This window comes from Jaculus jaculus, chromosome 8, assembly GCF_020740685.1.
Source record: "Jaculus jaculus isolate mJacJac1 chromosome 8, mJacJac1.mat.Y.cur, whole genome shotgun sequence".
Lineage (NCBI taxonomy): Eukaryota > Metazoa > Chordata > Mammalia > Rodentia > Dipodidae > Jaculus > Jaculus jaculus.
Genome location: NC_059109.1, coordinates 6,227,057 through 6,254,710, shown reverse-complemented (window position 1 = coordinate 6,254,710; position 27,654 = coordinate 6,227,057). Strand labels below are relative to the sequence as shown.

Sequence of the window (27,654 nt, the reverse complement as noted above, 5' to 3'; positions counted from 1 at the left end):
CCCCTCCACACACACACACACACACACACACACACACACACACACACACGGGAAGGGTCGGTGTTGCAGTCAGGTTCACATGGCTAACAGAAGTCACCCAACACGGAGCAGCTTTGGGGGAAGAAAAAAAAAAGGTTTATTTTGGCTTACAGACTCAAGGGGAAGCTCCATGATGGCAGGGGAAAACAATGGCATGAGCAGAGAGTGGACATCACCCTTGGCCAACATAAGGTGGACCATGGCAACAGGAGAGTGTGCCAAACACTGGCATGGAGACACTGGCTATAACACCCATAAGCCTGCCCCCAACAATACACTGCCTCCAAGAGGCGTTAATTCCCAAATCTCCATCAGCTGAAAACCTGGCATTCAGAACACCTAAGTTTATGGGGAACACCTGAATCAAACCACCACATTCTGCCCATGGCCCCCATAAACTGATAAACACACATGATATAAAATACAATATATTCATCCAACTTTAAAAGTCCCCATAGTTTTTTACCAATCCTAATGATGTTCAAACATCCCAATAAGCCAAGCTCTTTAAGCCATAATACCAACCCCCACCAAAAAAAAATAAATAACAGAATAAACACAAACACTGCAAAAGATGGCATTGGGCATAGCAAAGAAATATTAAACCAATACAAGACTTAAACAGGGCAAACATCAATCCCTGGGGTTCCAATTCCAATAACTCTAACCAGTAACAAGTATGCAAGTCCTATAATTCTAACCAGCAACAAGTCTCTGGAGTTCCAATTACGCCCCTCCAGCTAGGCTACCCACAGTTCTGGAAAACGTCATCCAGGGCCGGCAGCTCTCCTTGGCAGCCATCTCCTGGTCCCAGCGTCTCCACTGGGTCTCCACTGCAACCCACAGTTCATCCTCACAGTTCCATCGGGTCTCCATGCAGGCATCCAGCAAACCTGCTTCACACTGCCCATGACTGTTTCCAAATCACATGGCTGCATGGCAAATTCAATGACCCTCTCGTTCCTGCATTTCTTATATTCCATAATACCAGGTAGAGTGCCAATTTGTTAATCCAGGAGGAATAAATCAGACTTTGAAGAACAGAACACTCCTTGAACACTCAGACCCCTTCTAGAGTCTACATTCTTCCTTTGTTCCAGTGCAGGTCACCTGGTCCAGTCTCAAAGGTTGTACTCTCATATAAGTGCAGCTGAATGGGCAGAAGCTTCAGACCAAAGATTTCATTTCTGTGCCATATCCCTGTACTCACACCAGTCCATCTCTACGCAAAGCAACCCTGCACAACTTCTCAGGACATGGATATAACAGCAAGCCTATCCCACGAACTGCCTCAAGCCCAGTCTAGGCAAAGCTCTTTCTCATCCTCATAAGCCAAACCTCACAGTCCATAGTTCTAACTGCATTCAGGTCTTTCAACTCCAACCAGAATAGTCCATCAAGCTATATTTACAGCACTACAAGGCGTCTGTCTCTTAGGCCAAGATTTCAAATCCTTCCACAATGCTCTTGAAAATCAGCTCCAAAAGGCCAAAACCACACAGCCAGGTGTCTAGTAGCAATCCCACTCCTCTGGTACCAACTATACTGTTGTAATCAGGTTTACATTGCTGGCAGAAATCACCCAAGCAAGAGCAGCTTTTTTTTTGGGGGGGGGGGGTTATTTTGGCTTACAAACTCAAGGAAAAGCTCCATGATGGCAAGGGAAAACAATGGCATGAGCAAAGGGGTAGACATCACCCTCTGGCCAATATAAGGTGAGCAAGAGGAGAGTGTGCCCAACACTGTGTGACCCCAACACAGGTGAGTCCATGGGGTACTACAAAGGCACAAAGTGTACAAACCACATACATACATACATACATACATACATACATACATACATACAGGCAAAAAATAATTATGCCAGGTGTGCTGGAACACACCTTTAGTCCCAAGCACTCAGGAGGCGAGGTAGGAGGATTACTGTCAGTTCAAGGCCAACATGGGCTACAGAGTGCGCTCCTGGGCTAGAGCGAGATTCTGCCTCAGAAAACAAATAAAACAGGGGAGCCAGGCACAGTGGCACACGCCCTTAATCCCAACCCTTTGGAGGCATACGTAGGAGGGTCACTGTGAGTTGGACACTACATAGTGAACTCCAGGTCAGCCTGAGCTAGAGTGAGACCCTACCTGGAAAAAAAATGAAATAGGGGTTGGAGAGATGCCTCAACAGTTAGGCACTAGATGGCAAAGTCTAACGGCCCAGGTTTGATTCAGCAGTACCTACATAAAGCCAGATGCACAACGTGGCACATGTGTCTGGAGTTCATTTGCAGTGGCTAGAGGCCCTGCTGTGCTCATTTTCCCTCCCTCCCTGCAAATAAATAAAAATACTAAAAAATAAATAAAAGGAATAAATGTTATGACTCTAATTTTAAGGCTTCGAAACATAGGAAGCAAATTTTTTTGAATTTCAGTGACAGAAAATGCACACAGTTGGAGATTTTAATACTCTTTCTCTATGTGGTAAGGCTAGATTTATCAAATATCTGAACTGAAATTTACAGGACACTATACTCAACAACTGCAGCTATGTCACTCTGTGGAACTATGAACAACTCTGATGACAGTGACCATGCCCTCTGCCCAAGATGCTCACTACTCCCGTCTTTCTCTCCATTCACAAATTTTAAAGCTCCCCTGAATGAAGTTACCCTGACAGTGTCCACAATCTGTCATCTTGGGTTCTTTTCTCCTCTGCATTACTGCATCTGTGTAGCCCTCAATTAATTACCATCATTTGCTTTTCTTTCTGTTCAATTATCTCTACTACAAGACACAGGCTGAATCTTTATCACATTAATAGAAAAACCCTATGACCATTTCAACAGACACAGAAAAAATACAGATGTGAAAACAATCCCACATCAATTTAAGAATTCAGGGGAGCCGGGCGTGGTGGCGCACGCCTTTAATCCCAGCACTCGGGAGGCAGAGGTGGGAGGATTGCCGTGAGTTCGAGGCCACCCTGAGACTCCATACTGAATTCCAGGTCAGCCTGGGCTACAGTGAGACCCTACCTTGAAAAACCAAAAAAAAAAAAAAAAAAAAAAAATTCAGGGAAATATCTTCAACCAAATAAGGACATCTAAGACAAACTCTACAACATAGTTAACTTCCCCCAAAAAATACTAACCTCAGTACAGCTATTCAATTAATTAACCCCTCCCAAAAAGTGTACTTTGGGGGGAGCCTTTGCAAAAACTGAGTTTGGGCCCTACTGTGACAACTCTTAAAGCTTTCTAGCAAGGAGACCAGTTTAAGTGACTTTAGCAAATAACTATTAAATGGACACTGAAACAAGTTATACTCTTCATTGCCTGATCAAATAAAATAATACAGAATGAAAAATGTTTAAACCCACATTAAGGACCCACAGAAGAACCTTAAGTCCCCTTTTTCCAAAATGGCTATGTCCCCAAAGGAAAGGGACAACCACGGGTCCACAGCTCTCCTTGCCTATTTGCAGCACAGCAGGCAGATACAAGCAGGATCAGGAGTCCCAGGCCTGAGACAATTTAGTCTGAGATTCACGACCACTTAACTGTCAGCTCAGTGAATGACCTGGCCACTTCTCATTGTTTCTGATACACGTAAATTTCCTGCAGGAAAATATAAATACTGCCTTAACATCTTTCTATCTATAACTTGCCAAGAAGTCTCATAATGAGGCTGAATTTGCCGACTGACCACATAACAGAATAAATAAATAAATGACAAACAAAAGGTTTTTCTTCCCTTAAACTAGTTTTGCCAGCCAGCTGCTTTGGGACAATCATTTCTATGCATCTTCCTCTATGCTCTCTAAAACTGCACATCTGCCTCTGAATCATTTGTCCAAGGCAAAATAATAAACAGATGAGATAAAATAGGGCTTCTCCAAAATTCTTCTTGACAATCCCAGAATCTCAGTTTCTAAAAGGCTTAGCAGATTCATCTGACCTTCCCACTGTTGAAAGCCAGTGCACTCAGGTGTCACTCAATGACATTTAGAAGGACTGCAGTACAAATAAAGACCTCTCCTCTGTAACAAAATACTCAAAGGTCACTGATTAAAACACCGCAGGGTGTACTAGTATCTCAGCTACATCTACACTGAAAATGTCTGTTTTCACACCTTTAATCAGCATTTGGGAAGCTGAGGTAAAAACATAACCATGAGTTCAAAGCCAGCCTGGCCTACAGTGTGAGTTCCAGGTCAGCCTGGCCTAGAATGAGACCCTGCTTTAAAAAATAAATAAATAAATAGGCCAGGCGTAGTGGTGCATGCTTTTATCCCAGCACTTGGGAGGCAGAAGTAGAAAGAGGATTGCCATGAGTTTGAAGCCACCCTGAGATTACATAGTGAAACCTAGGTCAGCCTGGACTACAGCGAGACCCTACATCAAAAAAAAAAAAAAGATAAATAGGGCTGGAGAGAGAGCTTAGCAGTTAAGGCGTGTGCCTGTGAAGCCTAAGGACCCAGGTTCAATTCTCCAGGTCCCACATAAGCCAGATGCACAGGGTAGCACGTGAGTCTGGAGTTAATCTGCAGTGGCTAGAGGCCCTGGCGTGCCCATTCTCTCTCCTCCCTCCCTTCCTCTTTCTCTCTCTCCCTATCTCAAATGAGAATAATAAAATAAAATAAAAATAAATAAATAAGGGCTGGAGATATGGCTTAGAGGTTAAGGTGCTTGCCTGCAAAGCCAAAGGACAAGTCCCCAGTACCGACATAAACTCAGATGGACAAGGTAGCGCATGCCTCTGGTAGTGAGCCCGTTTGCAGTGGCTGGAGGCCCTGACATATCCATCCGTCCGTCCATTCTTTCTTTCTTTCTTTTTCTTTCTTTCCTTCTTCCTCTCTCTCCCCCTCTCCCTCCCTCCCTCAAATAAATAAATAAAATATTTTAATAAATAAAAGAGGTAAACTAGGCATGGTGGCTGGCACATGCCTTTAATCCCAGCACTCAGGAGGCACAGGTAGGTGGGTAACAGTGAGTTCAAAGCCACCCTGAGACTACAAAGTGAATTCCAGGTCAGCCTGGGCTAGAGTGAGACCGTACCTCTAAATAAATAAATAAAGTGAAAGATTTATACAACCTAAAGAGAAAAAGGCAGTGTCTACCCACCACAGGGACTGCCTGATATATTCATGACCCCACCATTCTTCCTGATGACCCCACTGAAGAGGGCCCTCATTGTAATGGGGATAGGGAAAGGGTGATGTAAGAGTATAAGCAGGTGGGACTATAACCAATTTGCAGCAAGTTTATACAGTAAAGTTCCCAATGAGATTTTCTTTCTAATGTTTGCTTTCAACAGTGTTTGGGTATGGCCTATGAAAATCACTGGATAACCAGAGCTTTAGTCAAATAGCCAACAAAAATATAAAGAATTCAGAAATATTTAGACTTCTTATTTATTTATTCTTGTTTTTGAGGGTTCAGTCTCACTACAAAGCCCTGGCTCGCCTAAAACTCCCAATGCAGACCAGGTTGGACTCAAACTTGATGTAATCCTGCTGCTGCCACTCAGGGGGCTGAAATTATAGTCACACAATACTACCCTACAACTGGCTCCAAATGTCCAAAATTCAAAAGCCATCTGTTTTACTTAAGTCTTTTCTTACTAAAGTAAAAGGGTGAGGCTATCAAGACCATGTGCATCCCCTCAAACAGCACTTCACAGAATACTGAGCAATTTCAGACACGCAGACCTGACTTCATGCACCACACAGTGCTCGAATCTCCATATCAGAAATCAGCTGACTGAAGCTGTGCTTGGTTTGAATACAGGCTCTCAGTTTGATGCCCAGCTGGCCTTAAACACAATCTACCTGCTTCTGCCTCCTCAATACTGGGATTACAGGCATGTGTCACCCTCACCTGCCTTCTAAAATGCTTTTTTTTTTTCCTTTGATTTTTTTGAGGTAGGGTCTTGCTTTAGCCCAGGCTGACCTGGAATTCACTATGTAGTCTACAGTGGCCTTGAACTCACATCAGTCCTCCTACATCAGCCTCCCAAGCACTAGGATTAAAGGTGTGTGCCCCCACACCCAGCTCTAAAATGCTTCTTGTAAAGTTGAGTAATTCCAATGACCCCTTCTCAAGGTTAAGGTAGAAGTTTCCATCATACCCAGCATTTGGGCACACAGCCAGCAGAGAAGCAGAGCTGCAGAGACAAGGGAAGGCTGAATGCAAAAGCCCTTCTTCTCAGCTGGAACAGCCTGTCTACAGACACATTCTCTGTGACCCACTGCTATTCCCCTGGCTCTCCACACCTAGTGACAACACCTTCTCTCCTACTTCCTCAGAACCCACAAGTGCAAAGCTCTCCAAGTTGCTCAGCCAAACTCTGAAGTCAATACGTTTTCTCCACTTAAAACTGCTCAAGGCGTATCCCCAACCCATATACTCATATTCTCATAAAGCTCGCTTCAAGATACAAGACAGATATGACAGTGCATGTGAAATAATAGTTTCTCAGCTTTTAGCAAACATAATCAATTACATGACAAGAAAATGTTTATGTGTGTTACCTAAGTTTAAAAGGAATAACCTCAAGAGGAAAAAGTTATGAAAATTTTTATAAACCATGTTTTATATAGCTGTGTATATGATTTTCTAGAATTGGTCTGCATACAATGAAGGTTATATTTTCTTTCCTAAACATGGCTCATCTTGTCCCAAAAGAAAAAATCTTGCAGAAAGATCTGTATAGTCCCTGCCATGGAAAATTGGTATCACCTGCACAGTAATCATATATAATTAAGAAGCCGGGCTGGAGAGATGGCCTGGCAGCTAAAGGTGCTTGTTTGCAAAGCCTGATGGCCTGGGTTGGATTCACCAGTATCCACATAAAAAGCATGATACAGGAACTAGAGAGATGGCTTAGCAGTTAAGGGGCTTTCCTAGGAAGCCTAAGGACCCAGGTTCGATTCTCTAGGTCCCACCTAAGCCTGATGCACATGGTGGTGCATGCATTTGGAGTTCATTTGCAATGGCTAGAAGCCCTGGTGCACCCATTCTCACTCTCTCCCTCTCTGTGTCTCAAATAAAAAAAAAAAAAATCAGAAAAAAAAAAATCTTAAGCCTGATGCAAAGTGGTGCACGCATCTGGAGTTTGTTTGCAGTGACAAGAGGCCCTGGTGTGCCCATCCTCTTTTTTCTCTCTCCCTCCATCCCTCTCACTTTCCCCTTAAAAATGAATTTTAGAAATATCTTTTAAAGATGTGCTCCTTACACTACAAACTCAGACCCCCAAGATAAGGGTGGAAGTATGGAACAGGTTATCTGATAACAACAGCCTCAAACCGGGGTTCTTAAGCTTCACAGGCAAGCGTTTAACCGCTAAGCCATCTCCCAGCCCATGCAATTGCAAACTTTTATGGGAGCTAGAGAGATGGCTCAACAGTTAAGGCACTTGCCTACAAAGCCTAAGGACTTAGGTCCTATTCTCCAGTACCCATATAAAACTAGATGCACAAAGTAGCATGTGTGCACACATGGGAGGCAGAGATAGGAGTATTGCCATGCGTTGAAAACCACCCTGAGACTACACAGTGAATTCCAGGTGAGCCTCACTGAGATGCATTTCTAACATCGCAGTACCCATGCTGTGTGATCTATCCACTGCTCTGTAGTCATGGTTGCTCTAGACAATGGCCAAAGAAGCCAAGTGTTGCTCAGAAACCTCATCAACTAACTAGGTGGCACAGGCCTAGAGACCATTATAAATACAAGTTGCCCAATTTAGGCAAAAGAGTTCTGCATTTATTAACCTGCCACTAACGCTACTTCCTTTGAGGTTATGAAATTAAATGCAATTATCATAGCCAGGCAGTACGGACAAGCATTAGAGCTCACTAAACCTCCATGCAACCCTCAAACACTCTTCTTAAAGATCAAGCCAATGGGCTGGAGGATGGCTTAGTGGTTAAGCGCTTGCCTGTGAAGCCTAAGGACCCCGGTTCAAGGCCCAACTCCCCAGGACCCACATTAGCCAGATGCACATGGGGGTTCACGCATCCAGAGTTCATTTGCGGTGGCTGGAAGCTCTGGCACACCCATTATCTCCCCCCCCCCTCGCCCCTTTCTCTCTCTGTCACTCTCAACTAACTAAATAAATAATAATAATAATAAAGATCAAGCCAAGTGGTGAACCTAGGTCTTTGATTCCAACACAGGTCACTCACTGCAAGACCCAAGCCTATCCATAAGAGATAAGAGATCAACACCCCTTTTATCTTTAGAGAAATATCAGAGCAGTTTTGGTTTTATGAAAGGGGCACTTCATTATCCACTTCGTAAATACAGTCCTTTTCCCAGAAAACACTTTTACTTGAGATTCAATGTATTTTCTCCCATGTGTATTTACTGGAAAATCTTTTAAAGAGAGAGTGGAGACTGGGGAAATGCCTTGGCAGTTACAGCACTGGCCTGTGAAGCCTAAGGACCCAGGTTCGATTCCTCAGGACCCATGTAAGCCAGATGCACAAGGGGACACATGTGTCTGGAGTTTGTATGTATTGGCTAGAGGCCCTGGCATGCCCATTCTCCCTTTCGCTCTAGCTGTCTCCCTCATAAATATAAATAAATAAATAAATAAAATATTAAAAAGGAGAGAAAGTCTGTCAAGCATAGTGGTGCACACATGGGAGGCAGAGATAGGAGTATTGCCATGAGTTGAAAACCACCCTGAGACTACACAGTGAATTCCAGGTGAGCCTCAAAAAAACATAAATAAATAAATAAATGAAAGAGAAAGGCCGTCCAAGTTGTTTTCCAAGATGGCAAAAGATGGACAAGATGTTGTGGTTCCCCACCAAGTTTGAGAAAGAAGGAAAAACCCATTTCCAAGAAAGGGAATTAGCTGTAGCAGGACCCGTAAACAACAAGGCAGGCAGGCTGAGTATCCCTGGCGGCTACAAAGACACACGTCAAGGCACTATTCTAGCAGCTGGAAAGGTGCCTCTGGGCTCAGCACAAATGCCCTAGGTTCTAACAGATCAAACACCAATTCTACCAAGAGTTGCTGCTGTTTCCACTGAATGCAGCACGTGCCTGAAAGACCCAGAGGACTCACAAGATTTCTCCAGCCCCGCTCACAACCTGTTCATTAGTTTCTGTGGCCATTTCCAGACCAGAGTACCTATCATAATTGGTCTAGAACATTATGGCCACAGGACATCTTCATTCTAATTACGACCCCCCCCCACTTCCTTTCACATGGCCCCATGCTCAGTCTTCTCAAATTCCAGCCTCTATCTCAGCCTTTTTGGGGTTTTTTTTGGGGGGTGTTATTGAGGTAGAGTCTTACCCAGGCTGACCTGGAATTTGAACTCACAACAATCCTCCTACCCCTGCCTCCAAGTGCTGGGAATGAAGGAGTGCACAACCACACCCAGCTTAGATAAGGTCTTTTATTCAGATCTGTCCAATGACTTTTTAATTTTAAACACAAAAGCAACACAATCCATTCTTCCTACCTCCAATTCCAACTGAAAACACATTTAATATAAGTCATTTATGTACAATGCAAACAATCCAGGTAAATTTAGTAGGTGATGTGTGACGCTGATGTCCACGAAAAACAGCCGCTGCCATCTTTATCAGAAGCTGCTTGCACTCACTCAGTGCAGACCCTCAAGAGGAAGGGGTGGAAAGGGTTGTCAGATCCTCTGCAGAGGTCTCAGAGCACCCAAAGCATGAGGGTCTCGAAGTCTCGGGGAAGATGGAGTGTGTAGAGGGTGGAAGATCAAGGGACTAGGAGCTCTATCTATGCACTTATGGGAGGCCATTGTTCGTGGTCATCCACATTCCTGTAAGTAAACCCTTGTCCAGTATACTTATTGGTTCACCAGGCTGAAGTCTGGTGGGACTGTACTTTAGACTGTTGTGGGTGCCCTGTTGGGGGGAGTATGTGCGTGCTGGCATCTTCCCAGAAAAAGTTTCATACAACAGGGGGCTGTTAGATGTCAGATGAGTATATCTAATCTTAGTTTAAACTCAAGGTTAGAAAATGCAGTCTATATTGTTGAAGACTTCATATACTTAGGCTGCAAGGCCCACTGAGAAATCCTGCTGGAACTGAGCTGATAACCTTCTCCATGTAGACCAGCTGACAGAAAGCTGAAAGAAGCCATTCTGCATGCAGTTCAATGGGAGAAAGAGAAATCACCAGCGAAGATACTCAACAGCAGACATTGCAAGCCTGATAATTGGCCAGCCAGGCCAAATGAGCCAACGGGTACAATAGTGGCACATCTCTTATGGGGGAAACCAACTGCCCTCTAATGGACTGGAGGCCCACTCCATGGGAAGGGAATACAACCGAGATACTGAAAACTTAAGGCAGGGGTAGTCATAAGCCCTAGGGGTGTAACGTCTGCTGTTGTCTGGCCAAATTTATATACTATGCTTATCAAACTGCCCAGTAAGCACTTCTGTTAATGTTCACACCCTTATATTAATGCTACTCTCACTTTTGGTAGAGAATCTTCTCTTTTCAGATGGCAGTGACCTTGGGATGACTCAGAAGGTATTATGGTGATAGACAGAAATGAATGCAATGTTCAGTACTGCAATATCTGTATCACACCTTCCAAGGCTCAGGGTCTAATGTGGAAGAGGTAAAGGAAAGAATGTAAGAGCCAAAGGAAGGGCAGGACTCCACACAACATGCTATCTCCAGATACAAAATGGCCTGGATATCCATGGTCTCACAGTGCCTGATACTACCTGCATAAGACCATCATAAGAGCAGGAAAATATCAAGATATCAAAAGTAAATGAGAGACTGATTGAGATGTGGAAGGGGTATGATGGAGAGTGGACTTTCAAAGGGGTAAGTAGGAGGGAGGGAGGGTATCACCATGGAGTATTTTTTATAATCATGCAAGTTGTTAATAAAAAAAATTAAAAAACAAACTTTAAAAAAAGGCTCTAGGATTCTGCGTGAGAATGAAAATACTTAGTAGCAGAGGCCAGTAAGTTGAAAAGGAGACATAAAGGGTGGAGAAAGGAAGGGAGGAGGATACTTAATAGGTTGATATTGTATATATGTAATTACAATGATTGTAATGGGGAGGTAATATGATGGAGAATGGAATTTCAAATGGGAAAGTGTGGGGGTGGGGAGGGAGGGAATTACCATGGGATATATTTTATAATCATGAAAAATGTTAATAAAAATTAAAAAAAAAAAAAGGCTCTAGGAAACCAACAATAAGGACTACTTAAAGCTAGGTCTAAACAAGTCCCTGGCATATCTGGCCACAGCCCTAACATCTAATTGAACAGTTTGGGCAACGTTTTCATATGATGTAGGAAATAATGTTACTTTGACACTTAAAAAAATCTTAGAAAATATTTGCTCTAATCTAGGCATGCTAATAGAAATTAGAACTCTAGTCCCTAAATGAAATACTAATCTATTTTCTGTGTTGTTGTGATTTGGTTCTGATTTTTAAGGCTCTGTGCCTAATAACTGTTTTGGTGTATTTTCTAGTGTTTTCCCTCCATGCCTATGAAAGACTAACAAATATAATTCTATTGTTCTCTGCCTCAGTTTTACATTTCAAATGTAGTGGATATTTCATGAATGATTCTTGAATCATAAAAACAGAAAAACAATGACAAAATATAAAAAAAGAAAAGAAAATGCAGTCTAAGAAAGCCCAGCCTGGTGTCAAACACTCATAATCCCAGAACTTGGGAAGTGGAGGCAAAAGAATCAGGAGTTCAAGGCTAGCCTCAGATATATAACAAATCTGAAACAAATGAAATGCTGTCTCAAAAATATCAAATATAAAGAATGAAAGGCCGTCTAAGTAGCACACGCCTTTAATCCTTGCACTTGGGAGGCAGAGGTAGGAGGATCAACTGTGAGTTTGAGGCCCCCTGAGACTACACAGTGAATTCAAGTCAGCCTGAGCTAGAGGGAGAACCTACCTTAAAAACACAGACAAAAAAAAAAAAAAAAAAAGAGGGCTGGAGGGAGAGATGGCTTAGGGATTCAGCAATTAGGATACCTGACTGCAAAGCCTAAGGACCCTGGTTCAATTTCCCAAGATCCATGCTGGCCAGATGCACATGGTAGTCCATTTGGCTGGAGTACTTTTGCAGTGGCTAGAGGACCTGGTGCACCCATTCTTGATCTTTCTATCTGCCTTTCCCCCTCCCATAAATAAATACTTTTAAGAATGAATGAAAGGGCTGGGCATGGTGGCGCATGCCTTTAATCCCAGCATTTGGGAGGCAGAGGTAGGAGGATCACCGTGAGTTTAAGACCACCCTGAGACTACATAATGAATTCCTGAGCTAGAGTGAAACACTACCTCAGGAAAAAAAAAAAAAAAAATGAATGAAAGATCCATCTACAGAGAGATCTATTTCCACAGAAAGGACTTATGGTGGCTACCATTTCCTAAATTAATCCTCACTGATGTTATTGACACTATAAATAAACCTCCAAAAATTCTATTCTAGTCTGTAATCCCATACTCACTCAAGATTATATTTGTCATTTACGAAAGCTATCATTTAAGTCCCAGCAATTATTCCCTTATATACTGAGGGAAAAAATAGTCTAACAAATACAATTCTAGTTTTAAGATGGTTTAAGCATATCTTGGAAGTAGTAACAAGGAAGTCAGGACAATGAGAAATAATTAGCAGAGAAATTTCCCCACAGACACAGAATATGGGCATCAGTACTTACCTGGACACAACCCACCCCAAATTAACATTTGTTAATATTTTTGTTAAAGTTACCATATATAAGTAATTTCGTTCCCAACATCCAAATATACTCTTCTCCTTTCAAAGATAAGAAGCACATCTTTGGTTTTGCTGTTTGTTTTGTTTTCTTAACTATTTTATTTTTCAATTACTTATTTGAGAGAAAGAGAGATAGGGGATTTTATTTTTCAATTACTTACTTGAGAGTAAGAGAGAGGGGGATAGAGAAGAAGAGGCAGAGAAGTCACTGAAAACCAATTTCAAGCGGGGCATGGTGGTGCATGCCTTTAATACCAGCACTCGGGAGGCAGAGGTAGGAGGATCACTGTGAGTTAGAGGCCACCCTGAGACTAGATGGTGAATTTCAAGCCAGCCTAGGCTAGAGTGAAACCTACCTTAACAAAAAAAAAAAAAAAAAAAAACCTCCAGACACACGTACTATTTTGTGCATCTGGCTTATGTGGGTCCTGGGGAAATGAACCTGGTTCCCCAGGCTTTGCAGACAAGCACCTTAACCAGCAATATAGCTCTCCAGCCCTTTTTTTTTTTTTTTTTTTTAAGGAAAGGCAAATCATATAAGAGTGTTTCAGTAAAGTCAGACAGTAAAGATTTGTGTAACAGGCATGGTTTCATGTACAAACACACAAAGACCCGAAAAACCTGGTTTTCTGGATTTCAGTGAAAGCTAAATGAACACACCCTGCCTGCCAAGGCACATAAAGTAAGAAATCATAAATCTAGAAACAATTTACATTGAAATGCACAGCTTCACCTACTTTCAAATTTTTTTATGTATAATTTCTTGCTACTCAATACACTTTTGAACAGTTTAAGAATGACTAGGCCAGGTGTAATGGCACACACCTATGATCCAGCACAAGGCAGGCTGAGCAGTGAGTTGGAGGCCAGTCTCAGCTACACAATGAGCTATATCTCAAAAAGAAAAAGAAAAATACTCCATTACTTAATCTATTTTATGTGTGGCATAAATCCCTTCAGGAAATAACTATCCAGCTTATCCATATATGGCACCCTAAACAGGGTTGAAATTTAAACCTGGAAGTTGAGCTTGCATGGGAAAAACTTTGAAGGCACAGACATGATCACCAAGCCCTCCCCCACCCGCGCTGTTTTCCTCAACTCTCAGCACCCACTTGCTGTAAGCTACAGAAGCCCCTAAGCCATGTTCATAAATGCCACCAGCACAGGCTTGTCAGAGGACGTGACCTGTGATCCTCCGAGTGGGCAGAATGCTTCTCCTTGGAAGTGTGGCTGACCATACAGATGCACTTCACCCTCCCAATGTGCAAGACTCTAAGAACTATGGAAAACATACCCAGCTTAGTACTCCACACCACTCCACGCCAACAGAAAGAAATTACTATAAACACATGTCCCAAAGGTCCTAAGTACAATCCCAACATCACTGCACAGCCAGTAATAAGGTTGTACAGAGACTATCCATACCTAGAAACAGAATACTGGGATGCAGTTAGCTGATGGCCACCATTCCCCTGGTTAGCACCTGTGGCCACAACTGTAGGTGCCCATTCTGTGAGCAACTCTGACTCTGATCTCATGGATGGCATGGATTCATTCATCTTGTGCCATTCCTTCATCATAGTACACTACAGATCAGTTTCACTTTGGCCATGGTTGCTGGTATTCCAGTACATTCCATCTTCCTCAGTACATAAGAATCTGAAATTACTAGCAAATTCAATCATCTTATCCCTAATCCCATTAAAAAAAACTGTCATGTAAGATTTACATTTGTGAGAACAATTATTACTCTGCAAAGTCAGACCCACCAAAAAGGTGAGCATCTCCAAAAGCCAACTTATTAAAAAGAAAACACTCAGGGGCTGGAGAGATGGCTTAGCGGTTAAGGTGCTTGCCTGTGAAGCCAAAGGACCCCGGTTCAGTTCCCCAGGACCCACATAACCCAAGTGCACAAGGTGGCACATGTGTCTGCAATGAGTTTGTTTGCAGTGGCTGGAGGCCCTGGTGTGCCCATTCTCTCTCTACAATGCCTCCCCAAAATAAATGAGTAAGTAAAATAACATATTTAATTTAGCCAGGTGTGGTGGCACACACCTTTAATCCCAGCACTTGGGAGGCAGAGGTGCATGGATCGCCATGAGTTCAAGGCCACCCTGAGACTACATATTGAGTTCCAGGTCAGCCTGGGCTAGAGTGAGACGCTACCTCGAAACCCCCCCAAAAAAATTATATTTTTTTTTCAATTGATAAAAAAAAAACCTGCTGGGCATGGCAGTGCATACCTCTAATCCCAGCACTTGGGAGGCAGAGGAAAGTGGCCTGCTCTGAGTTCAAGGCCAGTTAGGAACTACAAAGTGAATTCCAGGTGAACCCGGACTAGAGCAAGACCCTACCTTAAGGGGGAAAAAAAAGAAGAGAACACCAGATTCTGACAGTAACCACTCCTACCTAAGTAGAAAACACCTGATTCTCTATGACAGCACTAACTCCTACTTACATGGGCCTTTGAGGTGCCAGTTTAATAGTGTTACAAAGGAGCAAAGATGATTAACTCAAAAACTAATATGAAAAAAAAAAGGTTCAGATTAGAGAATCTCAGACACTGAACTTTGGGTACCATAACTGACCAAAGTTTCCCAGTAATCTGGATTAACAGCTGCACTGCTAGGGAGGAACATAAAACTAAATTAGGTAAATTCCCCTTTCTCAGAACCTAAGAAAAAAAGGATCTCAACAGGCAGCAAAGAAACAGGGTTGAAATTTCTGGCTACCTGTCAGGTTGGCATTCTTTAACAGCACTCTCCAAAACTCTCCTCTGGGTTAGTACTCTACCTGTGTGCGCTCCAATAAGGAAGCCACTAGTTGTTGAGTAGCTGAGTAATCAAAATATATCTACTATAGGGCTGGTGAGATGACTTAGTGGTTAAAGCCTTTGCCTACAAAGGCTAAGGACCTGGGTTCGATTCCCCAGTACCCACAGAACGCCAAATGTAAAAAGTGGCGCATGCATCTGGAGTGTTCGTCTGCAGTGGCTAGATGCCCTGGCACACCCATTCTCATATTCTCTCTCTCAAATAAATTTACAAATATATATATAGGCTTTATCAAAGTAGGATTTCACTCTGGCTGAGGCTCACCTGGAATTTACTACATAATATCAGGGTGGCCTCGAACTCACAGTGATCCTCCTTCCTCTGCCTCCCAAGCACTGGGGTTAAAGGTATGTACCACCATGCCTGGCTCAAAATATTTAAAATAATAATAATAATGATTTTTCTTTTGGGTAGCAAAGAGGGTGAGTAAAGAGTGACTAGAAGGGGCTGGAGGGATGGCTTAATGGTTAAGGCATTTGCCTGCAAAGCCAAAGGACCCAGGTTCAATTCCCCAGGACCCACATTAGCCAGATGCACAGGGAGGCACTTGTGTCTGGAGTTCGTTTGCAGTGGCTGGAGGCCCTGGTGCACCCATTCTCTCTCTCCCTCTTTCTCTGTCAAGTAAATAAAAATAAAATGAAATAAAACAAAATTGACTAGAAGAAAGAAAAATGAATGGGGGAAAGTATAATTCCATAAGAGCCATTTTCCCAGTATGTTAACTGATAAAACCCTTAAAAACGACTACATTTGTTTTTAACTATCTTTGCATGTTTCATCATATAAAGAGACATGTACCACATTTTCTGGACAGCCCAACTGTCACCAGGAAAGGGGTCAGCAGATAAGCATCCTTATAGTGAATATTTTATCTAAATCATGTTGCATGCTCAGAGCATACAATACTTAAGATGGCACAAACAAGTGGTTTTTCTTTAAGGGAATGTTTAAGGGGCTTATAATCTAAGGACAATTAGTGACATCACTGACATAAACATTGTACGGATTACCCAGTGATACAGGCTGTGGCCACATCAACTTGAAAGCTCAGGTCCAGCTTGTGGAAGTGTGGCCGGCACTGAGGCAGCACAGGGTGCGGGCAGGCAGCCACTGCTGGGAGCCAGAGGAGCTACCTGCTGCAAGGACGCGGTGATGTGCACATCAATTAGAGGAACATAGAGATTTATTACCTTATTCAGTATGTTTGATTACCAAATGGTCTAAAATGAGCTCACAAAATGCTCGTGTCACTAAAAATTTTAAGTCCATGATTCAGGGAACAAACTGTTTCCATCTTGAAAAGCACAGCATCTACCATACAAAGAACTTTCACCTTCTATAAACAGTGAACTTCAACAATCTCCAAGGCAGCAAATTTTCCAGTGAAGAGTCTCTATGAAATAAATGACCAACCTGCCACGAAACAATCTACACAAAGAGGGGAGCTGGAGACTGTTGTAAGCACTCACACTCACACACTTGGATTGCATGTGCTTCTCGGCATTCTCCTTTCTATTGTGTTCCTATACGAAAGAGCTCAAAGCTCTATTTACCAAGCCCAAATGACTGGTGTCCTGACTGGACAATGCTGGGCAACAAATCCTGAAGCCTGAGTCACTCTCCAAAAGCACCAATTCTAAAGGAACTCCCTTTACTCTGCTAGTGCCAGAAAAACTCTGCTGCAAAGGCCTGGGTGTGGGCCCTGGCTAGCTGATTTTAAAGCCCTACAGAGTGCTTTGCTGCACACAAATGTTTCAAGAACATACTTTTATTTTTATGAAGGGTAAAGACAAAAGATACCTCCTGAATGACTCAGTCTATCCACTCCTCTATTCTCTCCAGCCCTGACACTGCTTGTGCCACAGCCCTGGAGGGGCCTAGATTACTCCTCCTGACAGAGCTATGTATCTTCTCCAGGCCTGGCAACACTGCACAAACATACATACACTACACCCACACATGCACACACAATCATACCACGTACCCAGTCACGCTCAAGATCTACCAATAACCTTCCTAGCAGGGCACCATACCAGTCCTAACCCTAAATTCTTTACTCGTTCCCAACTGCACTCAAGAAAAATTCCCAAAGGCCTCGGCATTACCCACAGGAGCCTTGTTAGCACCAGCTCATCTCACGAATCAGCCTCATCTCCAGCTGATCCCCCTTCACAATCTTCCAATGAACCGTTCTGTTCCTCAAACATAGTGCTGTCTCACTTCCTGGCCATCATCCATGTCATTCCTTCTGCCTGAAACCTCCCTTTCTACTTCCATTTTCTCCTCCAAGCACCTCCCTCTACCGCCACCCAACTCAGGTTAAGTGACCCTCCCAGCACCCTAGACACTTGACTGCAACTCTCATTACTTCCCCATGCCTCATGAGCCTGAGAAAGAAGCTGGTACCCTCATCCACTATTATGTTGGAGGCACATCAATATTTGTTGAATATATTCTCTAAGTTTACCTAATGAACACAACATGGTTGTTGCCCAGGCAGCAGAAAAAATCGGGCTTAAACTACGATGTGATATGATGGGAAAAAAAGACAATGATTCTGTTATATTTCAACAAAAGGCACAAACTGCACAGGTGTCCAACCCTCAGGAATGGTTTAAATACTGTACACTAAAAAGAAGCTTTTCATCATAAAAATATTCACTTTGTGCTCACTATTACTTTTAGCAAACAGAAGTTCATTTAAAAAGGCCAGGCTGAAGCCAGGTGTGGTGGCGCATGCCTTTAATCCCAGCGCTCGGGAGGCAGAGGAAGAAGTTCAAGGCCACCCTGAGACAGAGTGAATGCCAAGTCAACCTGGGCTACAGCCAAGACCCTATCTCGAAAATCCAAAAAAAAAAAAAAGGCCAGGTTGAAAGTCTTGAAAAAGGAATCCCCAATTGCTTTAGGTCAAGACTTCCACTGTCTGCTGCTAGCAAAGTGCCTTAGCCCTTATCCATAACCCTGCTATTTCTTTAGTTTCTAACCCTTGCTGTAGGTCTTTATTAATAGTCCCAAGGACATACACAAGTTGCCAGGAAGTAAAGGTCTGCTACATCCTGGGCATTACATTCCCTGCCTTTAGGAGCTATTTCTTTAGGCCACATGTCTCACAATGAATTACAACCTGAGGCTTGTGACATTAGATTCTTCCAGGGCAACAGACTGATGTCATAAACATGATGACAGTGAGCCCTGGGAAGAACTCACCCACCCTACCCTACATGAAGGGCAAGACAGCCATCCTGTGAACAGCTCAAGTGCCCCAATCCAGTAATAAAGAGAGAATGGTTCTTACCTCCTGAGATATTTGTAGGAAAGAGAACAACTATGAAAAAAACCTCTAAGAAAACTCAGTAAATCTTTTCAAATTAAAATGAAAAGAAGTCTGAATAAGCCTAAAATATTTTCTTATCTTCAGGCTTTTTGGTTGAGGCCACAATTTATTTAATATTATGTGTTTATTTACAAGCAGAGAGAGAGAGAGGGAATGAGAATGGGTATGCGAGGGCCTCTCGCAGCTGCGAATGAAACGTGCCGCTCTGTGCCTCTGGCTTTCTGTGGACACTGGGGAATGGACCCCAGGCTGGCAGGCTTTGCAAGAAAGAACATCTAACACCTGAGCACACTCCGCAGTCCCTCAACTTCTTTTTGACTAATGTCCTTCCACTGAGGAATTTTAGGGAATGACAGCCACTGAGACTTGAAAAATTCCACAGGAATCAAAATTATGTGCCGCTTTCTAGTTTTCTGCACTCCCTAAACCGGGACCCGACCACTCACTCATTCATTCCTAGAGCATGGAATAGCATCTTCATAAAACAACCTATCACTTCCTTGCTGCCCCTGTGTGCCTCCAAATACAATCCTTAACAAAATAGAGAAAAACAGGGGGGGAAGGTCAATCACAAAAGTTAACTTCAAAGATATTCAGTTTCCTCACAACAGATCTACAGTCATGTGGTATGATGCAGGCACCTGTTAAGTGGCAATCATTAAAGGCCCAAAGTGCTCCAAAGACAGCTTAAAACTAACTTGGAGGGAGGGGGGAGTTGCTTTCCATCTCATCAACCCCCCTCCAATGCAAAATAGCTAAAGTTAATACAGTCTTCCGGATGCTGTGAACATTTTTATCATTTTTTTCTTAATGGAGAAAGGGAACTCGCGAACCAATAAGGAAGCTGGCTCAAACATTCCACAAGCCAGGGTTTTCCTGAGATGGAGATAGACAGAGAGAGAGAGAGATGTATTTGTTGTTTTTTGTGTTTTAGTTTGTTTGGGGTTTTTTTTTTTGGGGGGGGGAAGGGGTTGTTTTTTGACAAGCAAATGTTAAGACTCCCTGAATCGTGTTTTCAAGATAAAAGCGAGACCTCGAGAATCTTACGAACTTTTAGGCCCCGGGTTGGTAGAGTTGATCTGTGAGAAATGGGTGACGTTGTGAAGAGGCTTCGTAAAAGCAAAGTGCGGGGAGGGGGGGGGGGAACTGGGATATAATTTAGGAAGTGATGATGCAAGTCTCTGGGGAGGAGGAGAGGTGAAAAAGTCAGAGGAAATACCCTCCCGGTGCCTGGGCACCTATTCGTACCAGGGAAGCCTGGTGGGGTGGGGTGGTGGGGGCAGAGAGGGCAGACTGGCTTTCACACACCAAAGGAAAGCGGGGGCGGGGGCGGGGGGGGTTACCCGGTCCCACCGGGAGGTGCCAACGCCACCGCCCCAACAGTGCCCTGGGGGTCGCCCCAAGCCTCGGAGAGGGTGGAGCAGGGCTTTCCCCGGCGACAAGGCCTTCCTGGTCCATTCCCCCCCCCCACAGCCCACGGCCCCGGAAGCCCCGGGACCCATGTCCCCGACGCGTTTAGGCCTCCCGGACATCCCGCAGGCCTCAAACGCCAAGGCCCTCAACCCCTTGGCCGCCACCAACCCTCACCACCACCACCACCACCCCACACCCGGGTCCCTTCACCCCAAGCCCGACCCGGGCAACTCACCCCCAGAAGCCGCAGGGACAGCGAGGCGGCAGGCTGGGCGCTTTGCTGCGCTCGCTCCCGGCGTCTCCCATGGTGCTCGTCGGCGACGGAGCTCGGGCGACGACGGCGGCGGCGGCGGCTGTGGTGGTGGTGGTGGTGGTGGTGGCGGCGGCGGCGGCTGGGCCTGGGCCCCGCTCGAAGGAAGCGGCGACGGCGACGGCGTCGGGAGGGGAGGGGGGGAGGAGGAGGAGGAGGAGGGGGTGGGCTCCGGGCGGGGGAGGGGGAGAGAGAGAGAACGGGCGGGTGTGCGCGCGCACGGGGTGGGGGGGGGGAACGTGCGTGCGTGCGTGCGTGCGTGCGTGCGCGTGCCCGGGGATCCGAGCCGGGGATTCCAGGCCGGTCAGCTGGAGGCGGGCCGCACCATTCGGCCTGAGGAGACGGGGGGGGCGGGGAGGTGGCGGGTGCGGGCGGGGAGGACGCCCGGCTCGCACCGCCGCTCCTCGGGTCCGAGCGCTGTCCCCGTGCGGCGGCGGCGGCGGCGGCGCAGGGCGGGAGGTGGGAAGGACCTTGCCGTTGGCTCCCCCCACCCCCCGCCGGCTCCGGAGTCGCCGCGGCCCCGCTGTGACGCACCCGCCTCACACCCCTCCCCATCCCCCGCAGCGGCGCTGACCGGACAATGGCCGCTCCCCTCCGCGGGCACCTCCCCCTTCCCTGGAAGCCGCGATGGTCTCGCCCGGGGAGGCCGCCGCCGCAGCTGCTTGATCAGCTGCGATCCGGGCGTGGACCACTTTGCGGGGGCGCCCGGGGCGTGGGTGCCCGTCGCCGAGGACGGCGTCCAGCCTGCGGCGTCCGTGACCCTGCGACTTAGATAAGTGACACTGTTCACCTAGGGGAAGGGGAGCAGGTTTCCAGCATCCCCGCCCCCATCCCCACCCCCACCCCAAAGCGAATGGTACGCCCCAAGCGGGCGGGGGAGGGCGCCTCGGTTGTTTAGGGTAAACTGGGGGCCCAGCCCCTGAGCGCCCGCGCATGCGCCCGGAGAACGGGGAGGGGCCCGGGCCGTCCGAACCCGGAAGTGGGGCTCGGTGTTCTCTACACTGTGCATGAGATTTTTTTTTAACATATTTTATTTATTTATTTTTATTTATTTATTTATTGGAGAGAGAGAGAGAGAAAGAGACAGATAGAATGGGCGCGCCAGGGTCCAGCCACTGTAAAGGAACTCCAGACTTCTTGCACCACTTTGTGCATCTGGGTCCTGGGGAATCAGATCTAGGTCTTCAGGCTTCATAGGCAAGTGCCTTAACCGCTAAGCCATCTCCCCAGCCCAGATCTCCCCCCCACACACACACCCATAACCCAGCTCTCTTCGCTCCCACACACTGCCAAGTCATGCCGGGAATCTCACTTCCCAGCCACCCCACCCCACAACCCACTCTCTGCCTCTTATCAATCCGGAAAACTTGTGGCCTCCCTAGCATGCGTGAATCTATGTCCAGTGCACATCTCTTTAAAAGCCATGGACACGAAGGACAAAAGGGGGTGTTGGTCACGGTTCTCACCCCCACTCGTGTTCCTCAACCTCAGAGGCACAAGTCCACTCCCGCTGTCGGGACTTGGAGAGCTTTCCTGGAGTGGACATGTTTGGGTTTGGAGAAGGGGAAAAATAGATATGGGGCCAACTCCATGATGGAAATTAATCTGCGATCAGAAACACTTGAGCCACAGAAAACTTAGTCCCTTAAGTTAACTTTATCCTTGTTGATGGATTCTGCTCTCTGGCCTCTGGTGAACAGAAAAGCCCGTTACTGTTAATTGAATTTCAACACGGAAGAAAGACTTTCACATGATTTGGGAATAGCTGACTTGTACCCTCCCGACTCCCAAGGAAGACACAGCCTCAAGAGGAGGGGTTATCAAGTGTTGGTTTATTTAATTTATTTATTTGTTTATTTATTTATTTACAAGCAGAGAGGGAAAATGGGCATGCCAGGGCCTCCAGCCACTGTAAACGAACTCTAAATGCATGTGCCACTTTGTGTGTCCAGCTTTACATGAGTACTGAGGAATCAAGCCCTAGTTATAAGGTTTTACAATCAAGCACCTTACACACTAAACCATCTCCAGGCAGAAATTTTTTGTTGTTTTTTTTTTTTAAATAAAATTTTAGGGTTTTTTTTTTTCAGTTTTATTTATTTATTAGAGGGAGAGAGAGAGAATGGGCAGACCAGGCCTCTAGCTACTGCAAACAAACTCCAGATGCATGTGCTACCATGTGCATCTGGTTTACATGGGTTCTAGATAGTCAAACCTGGGTCCTTAGGCTTCACATCAAGTGCCTTAACAGCTAAGCCATCTCTCCAGCCCAAATGTTACTTTTTTTTTTAATGTGCTAGATCTGTTTTGTTTTTTTTTTTTTTTTTTTGGTTTTTCGAGGTAGAGTCTCACTCCAACTGAGGCTGACCTGGAATTCACTATGTAGTCTCAGGGTGGCCTCGAACTCACGGTGCTCCTCCTACCTCTGCCTCCCGAGTGCTGGGATTATAGACGTGCACCACCACGCCCGGCTTAGATCTTTTTTCAGTCTGTGCATTCTCTGGATTTGTTTGCTCAGATGTTTCTTTTGGCTTCTAAACCTCTAAAGAGCAAGACCACATTTAGCCTGAATCCTCATAATGATGTTAATTGATGAAGACATTGATTGCAAAAATCAAGCCACAACACCAAAGCACACTGAGCTCTGATTTATTATACATAGTGCTGAGTTTATATTTTGTGAACTTTCACCCACCTTCAATACATATTTCTGTGAAAAGCTAAACATGGTAGTGAATGTCTTGATTCCCAGCATTTGAGAGGTTGGGGTAGGAGGACCATGAATTTCAGGCCAGCCTAGGGTGAATAGCAAGAACTTATCTCAGAAAAGAAGATGGAAAATAGTTTTTAAGGAACTGGAGAGGTACACACATAAGCCATATGTACAAGGTGGCACATGTGCTGGAGTTCGATTGCACTGGCTAGAGGCCCTGGTAAGCCCAAGCTCCCCCTGCCCCACCCCATCTGCCCTCTTTCTCTCCAATTAAAAGTAGGGCTGGAGAGATGGCTTAGCGGTTAAGCGCTTGCCTGTGAAGCCTAAGGACCCCGGTTCGAGGCTCGGTTCCCCAGGTCCCACGTTAGCCAGATGCACAAGGGGGCGTACGCATCTGGAGTTCGTTTGCAGAGGCTGGAAGCCCTGGCGCGCCCATTCTCTCTCTCCCTCTATCTGTCTTTCTCTCTGTCTCTGTCGCTCTCAAATAAATAAATAAATAAATAAATATTAAAAAAAAGTAAAAAAAAAATTTTTAATATTCAGAGTCATTGGGCAGGGGAGATGCCTGTGCTACTTTGTGCATCTGGCTTTACATGAGTAGTGGGGAATTGAGGCGGGGCTGTCGGGCTTTGCAAGCAAGTGCCTTTAACTGATCAGCCATGAGTTCGAGGATAACCGTGAGTTCGAGGCCACCCTGAGACTACATAGTAAATTCCAGGTCAGCCTGGGCTAGAGGTGAGACTCTGCCTTGAAAAATCAGGGCTGAAGAAGATGGCTCAGCAGGTAAGGTGTTTGCCTATGAAGCCTAAGGACCCAGGTTCAATTCCCCAGGACCCACATATGTCATATGCACAAAGGGACACAGGCATCTGGAGATTGTTTGCACTGGCTGGAGGCCCTGATGTGCCCATTTTCTCTATGTCTGCCTGCCCCCTCTCAAAATAGATAAGTAATTTTTAAAGAAAATATGAAATGGAAATTAAAATATGTATATCAAGCTGTGCATGGTGGCACACGCTTTTAATCCCAGCACTTAGGAGGCAGAGGTAGGAAGATTGCCATGAGTTCGAGGCCACCCTGAGACTGATTCCAGGTCAGCCTGGGCTAGAGCGATACCTTACCTTGAAAAACCAAAGTATGGGGCTGGAGAGATGGCTTAGCGGTTAAGCGCTTGCCTGTGAAGCCTAAGGACCCCGGTTCAAGGCTCGGTTCCCCAGGTCCCACGTTAGCCAGATGCACAAGGGGGCGCACGTGTCTGGAGTTCATTTGCAGAGGCTGGAAGCCCTGGCGCGCCCATTCTCTCTCTCTCCCTCTATCTGTCTTTCTCTCTGTGTCTGTCGCTCTCAAATAAATAAATAAATAAATAATTTTTTTAAAAAAAAGAAAAACCAAAGTGTGTGTGTGTCTCAATAATAATACAAAAAGAAGTGGGGCCTGTACCTCAGTAGTAGAAGGCTTATGTCTAGCTTGAAGGAGACCCTGGGTTCAATTCATAGTACCCGCCCCCATGCGTGGGATGGATAAATGCATACAACATAGTTTAGTGGAGTCAGATGACCCTTAAAGTTATACTTAAACTGACAAACATTTGAGAACGTAATATATACATGCCACTTTGGAAGTCCTCTGAAAACTAAAAAGACTCAAGATTTAACACTCACCAGCAGGTCTACACTCTCTAAATATTAGAAGTCAGAGCATTTGCCTTCAGACTTCATTTACTCCATTCTGCCATACCCCTGCAAATCAGTGGCTAGTTGTCATTGCTAAAATACACCTTGCTTAGTGACACTGACATTCCTCTGTCCCTCCCATCTATTCCCCTCTGGCCCCACTGCTGTCCTTCCTCAGGCTCAGTGCATCACCACTGTTCCTTCAGACCTCTTCAGTGTCTGCCACACTCTGTCACAGGAGAACTGGGCCCTCTCTGCCTGCGTCATCTTCATTATAGGACCACCCGGGAAGTCTACAGGCTGGTCTCTCCAAGAGGACCAAAACTGGAGCAAAGTTAACGCATGAATGGAAGAACTAATAAGCTCCAGTCTTAACCAAGTCTTTCCTCTGCAAGGAATAAGAATCACACTTAAACCATGCCAAAAAAAAATGATGTGCATGTATTCATGTATAAAAATCATATAGAAGGGCTGGAGAAATGGCTTAGCAGTTAAGGCGTTTGCTTACAAAGCCAAAAGATCCCTGTTCGATTCTCCAGGACCCACATAAGCCAAATGCACAAGGGGCCGCATGCATCTGGAGTTCATTTGCAGTGGCTGGAGGCCCTGGCATGCCCATTCTCTCTCTCTCTCTCTCTCTCTCCCCTTTCTCTCTCAAGTAAGTAAATAAAATATATTTTTAAAAATCACATAGAACTTAAGAGCACAGAGAGCAACAAGATCTTGCAAAGGAGCTAGGCTTAGTAACAACACACTTGTAATTCTGGCACTCAGACTGGGGCTAGGCTAGGGGTGGTGGGTCACACCTTTAATCCCAGCACTTGGGAGAGAGAAGTAGGAGGGTCACTGTGAGGTCAACGCCACCCTGGGACTATACACTGCAAAGTGAATTTAGGTCTCTAGAGTGAGACCCTAACTCAGGGTAAAAAGAAAGAAAGACAGAGAGACGGGGGCAAGAGGACCTCAAAATGAGAGCCAGCCAGCGTGGGCTACGTAGCTGGAATCTATTTCATAAACAGGGCTGGGGAGATGGCGGAGAGGTTGGAGGCACTTGCTTGCAAAGCCCGAAAGCCTAGAGTTTGATTCCCCAGTACTCATGTAAAGCCAGATGTGCGAAGTGGCATGTTTACCTAGAGTTCGTCTGTAGTGGCAAGAGGCCCCAGTGTGCCCCTATCTCCTCCCTTCCCCTAACCCCTCTCTCCCCTCACAAATAATATTTTTTTTAATATTTTATTTATTTATTTGAAAGAAAGAGGAAGAGGCAGATAGAATGGGCATGCCAGGGACTCCAGCCACTGCAAACAGACTCCAGATGCATGTGCCCCCTTGTGTATCTGGCTTACATGGTTCCTGGGGAATTGAACCCAGGTCCTTAGGCTTCGCAGGCAAATGCCTTAACCACTGAGCCATTTGCCCAGCCCAAATATAACACTTTTAAAATATATATTTGTTTGAGAGAGAATGGGCATGTCAGGGCCTCTCAACACTGCAGATGCATGCTCACTTTGTGCATCTGGCTTTACATGGGTACTGGGAAGTTAAACCTGGGCCATCAGGCTTTGCAAGCAAGAGCCTTCAACCACTGAGCCATCTTTCCAGCCCAATAAATAATTAAAAATTCACAATGATTGTGATGGGGAGGTAATATGATGGAGAATGGAATTTCAAAGGGGAAAGTGGGAGGGAGAGGGAGGGAATTACCATGGGATTTTTTTATAATCATGGAAAATGCTAATAAAAATTTTAAAAAATTCAAAAAAATAATCCCACAAAGGGTTGAGATCTGAGACAAGGATATAAAATATCAACTGGAGGGATGGCTTAGAGGTTAAGGCACTTGCCTGCAAACCCAAAGGACCCAGGTTCAATTCCCTAGGACTCACATTAGCCAGCTGCACAAGGGGAAGCACGTGTCTGGAGTTCGTTTGCAGTGGCTGGATGCCTTGGCACACCCGTTCTCTCTCTCCTTTCTCTCTATCTCCCCCTCTCTCTCTATCTCCCCTTCTCTCTGTGACTCTAATAAATAAATAAAATATCAACTGGAAACTGATAATTCCCTCAGATCACTTTCCCTCAGGTCATACATTCTGCCATCTCTGCCTCCCTCTGGGCAGACCTATTTTCGCTGCTTCTCTGGGAACTTAGTCCAAACTTACCTAGCTTCACATCAACAGCCAGAAGAAACTCATTGGTGTCTATGGATCTCAATCCCCAGAGGAAAGAACCTGATTGGTCCAGTTTATGTCGGGTTGTCCCTTCTTAGCTCCGTGTTACCTCAGTCCACCAACACAATACAGTCAAGGTCCTTGGGGTATTAATGTGGCTAGCAGAGGCCCATCTTTGGAGGCTGTGGTTCTCAAAAAGAACGGTTGTCTTCTGGGAAAAGTTTCCAAAAGGAATCCAGCACAGACAAAAAAAGAGCAAACTGCAACTTGAAGTTGAAAAGCATAAAAAGGAAGCCCGGCGTGGTGGCGCACGCCTTTAATCCCAACACACAGGAGGCAGAGGTAGAAGGATCACCATGAGTTTGAGGACACCCTGAGACTACATAGAGAATTCCAGGTCAGCTTGGGCTAG

General features: G+C 45.2%; 1 protein-coding gene across 1 annotated transcript in view; it reads right to left on the bottom strand.

The window, feature by feature from the left end:
• Zfand3 (zinc finger AN1-type containing 3) overlaps nucleotides 1-20,742 on the bottom strand; it is a 236,868-nt gene extending 216,126 nt beyond the window's left edge. Inside the window, exon 1 of the mRNA XM_045157409.1 lies at nucleotides 20,617-20,742. Coding sequence (XP_045013344.1) covers nucleotides 20,617-20,687 — 71 coding nt within the window. The 5' untranslated portion in view covers nucleotides 20,688-20,742. The remainder of the gene's footprint in view (nucleotides 1-20,616) is intronic.
• Nucleotides 20,743-27,654: the final 6,912 nt, after the last annotated feature.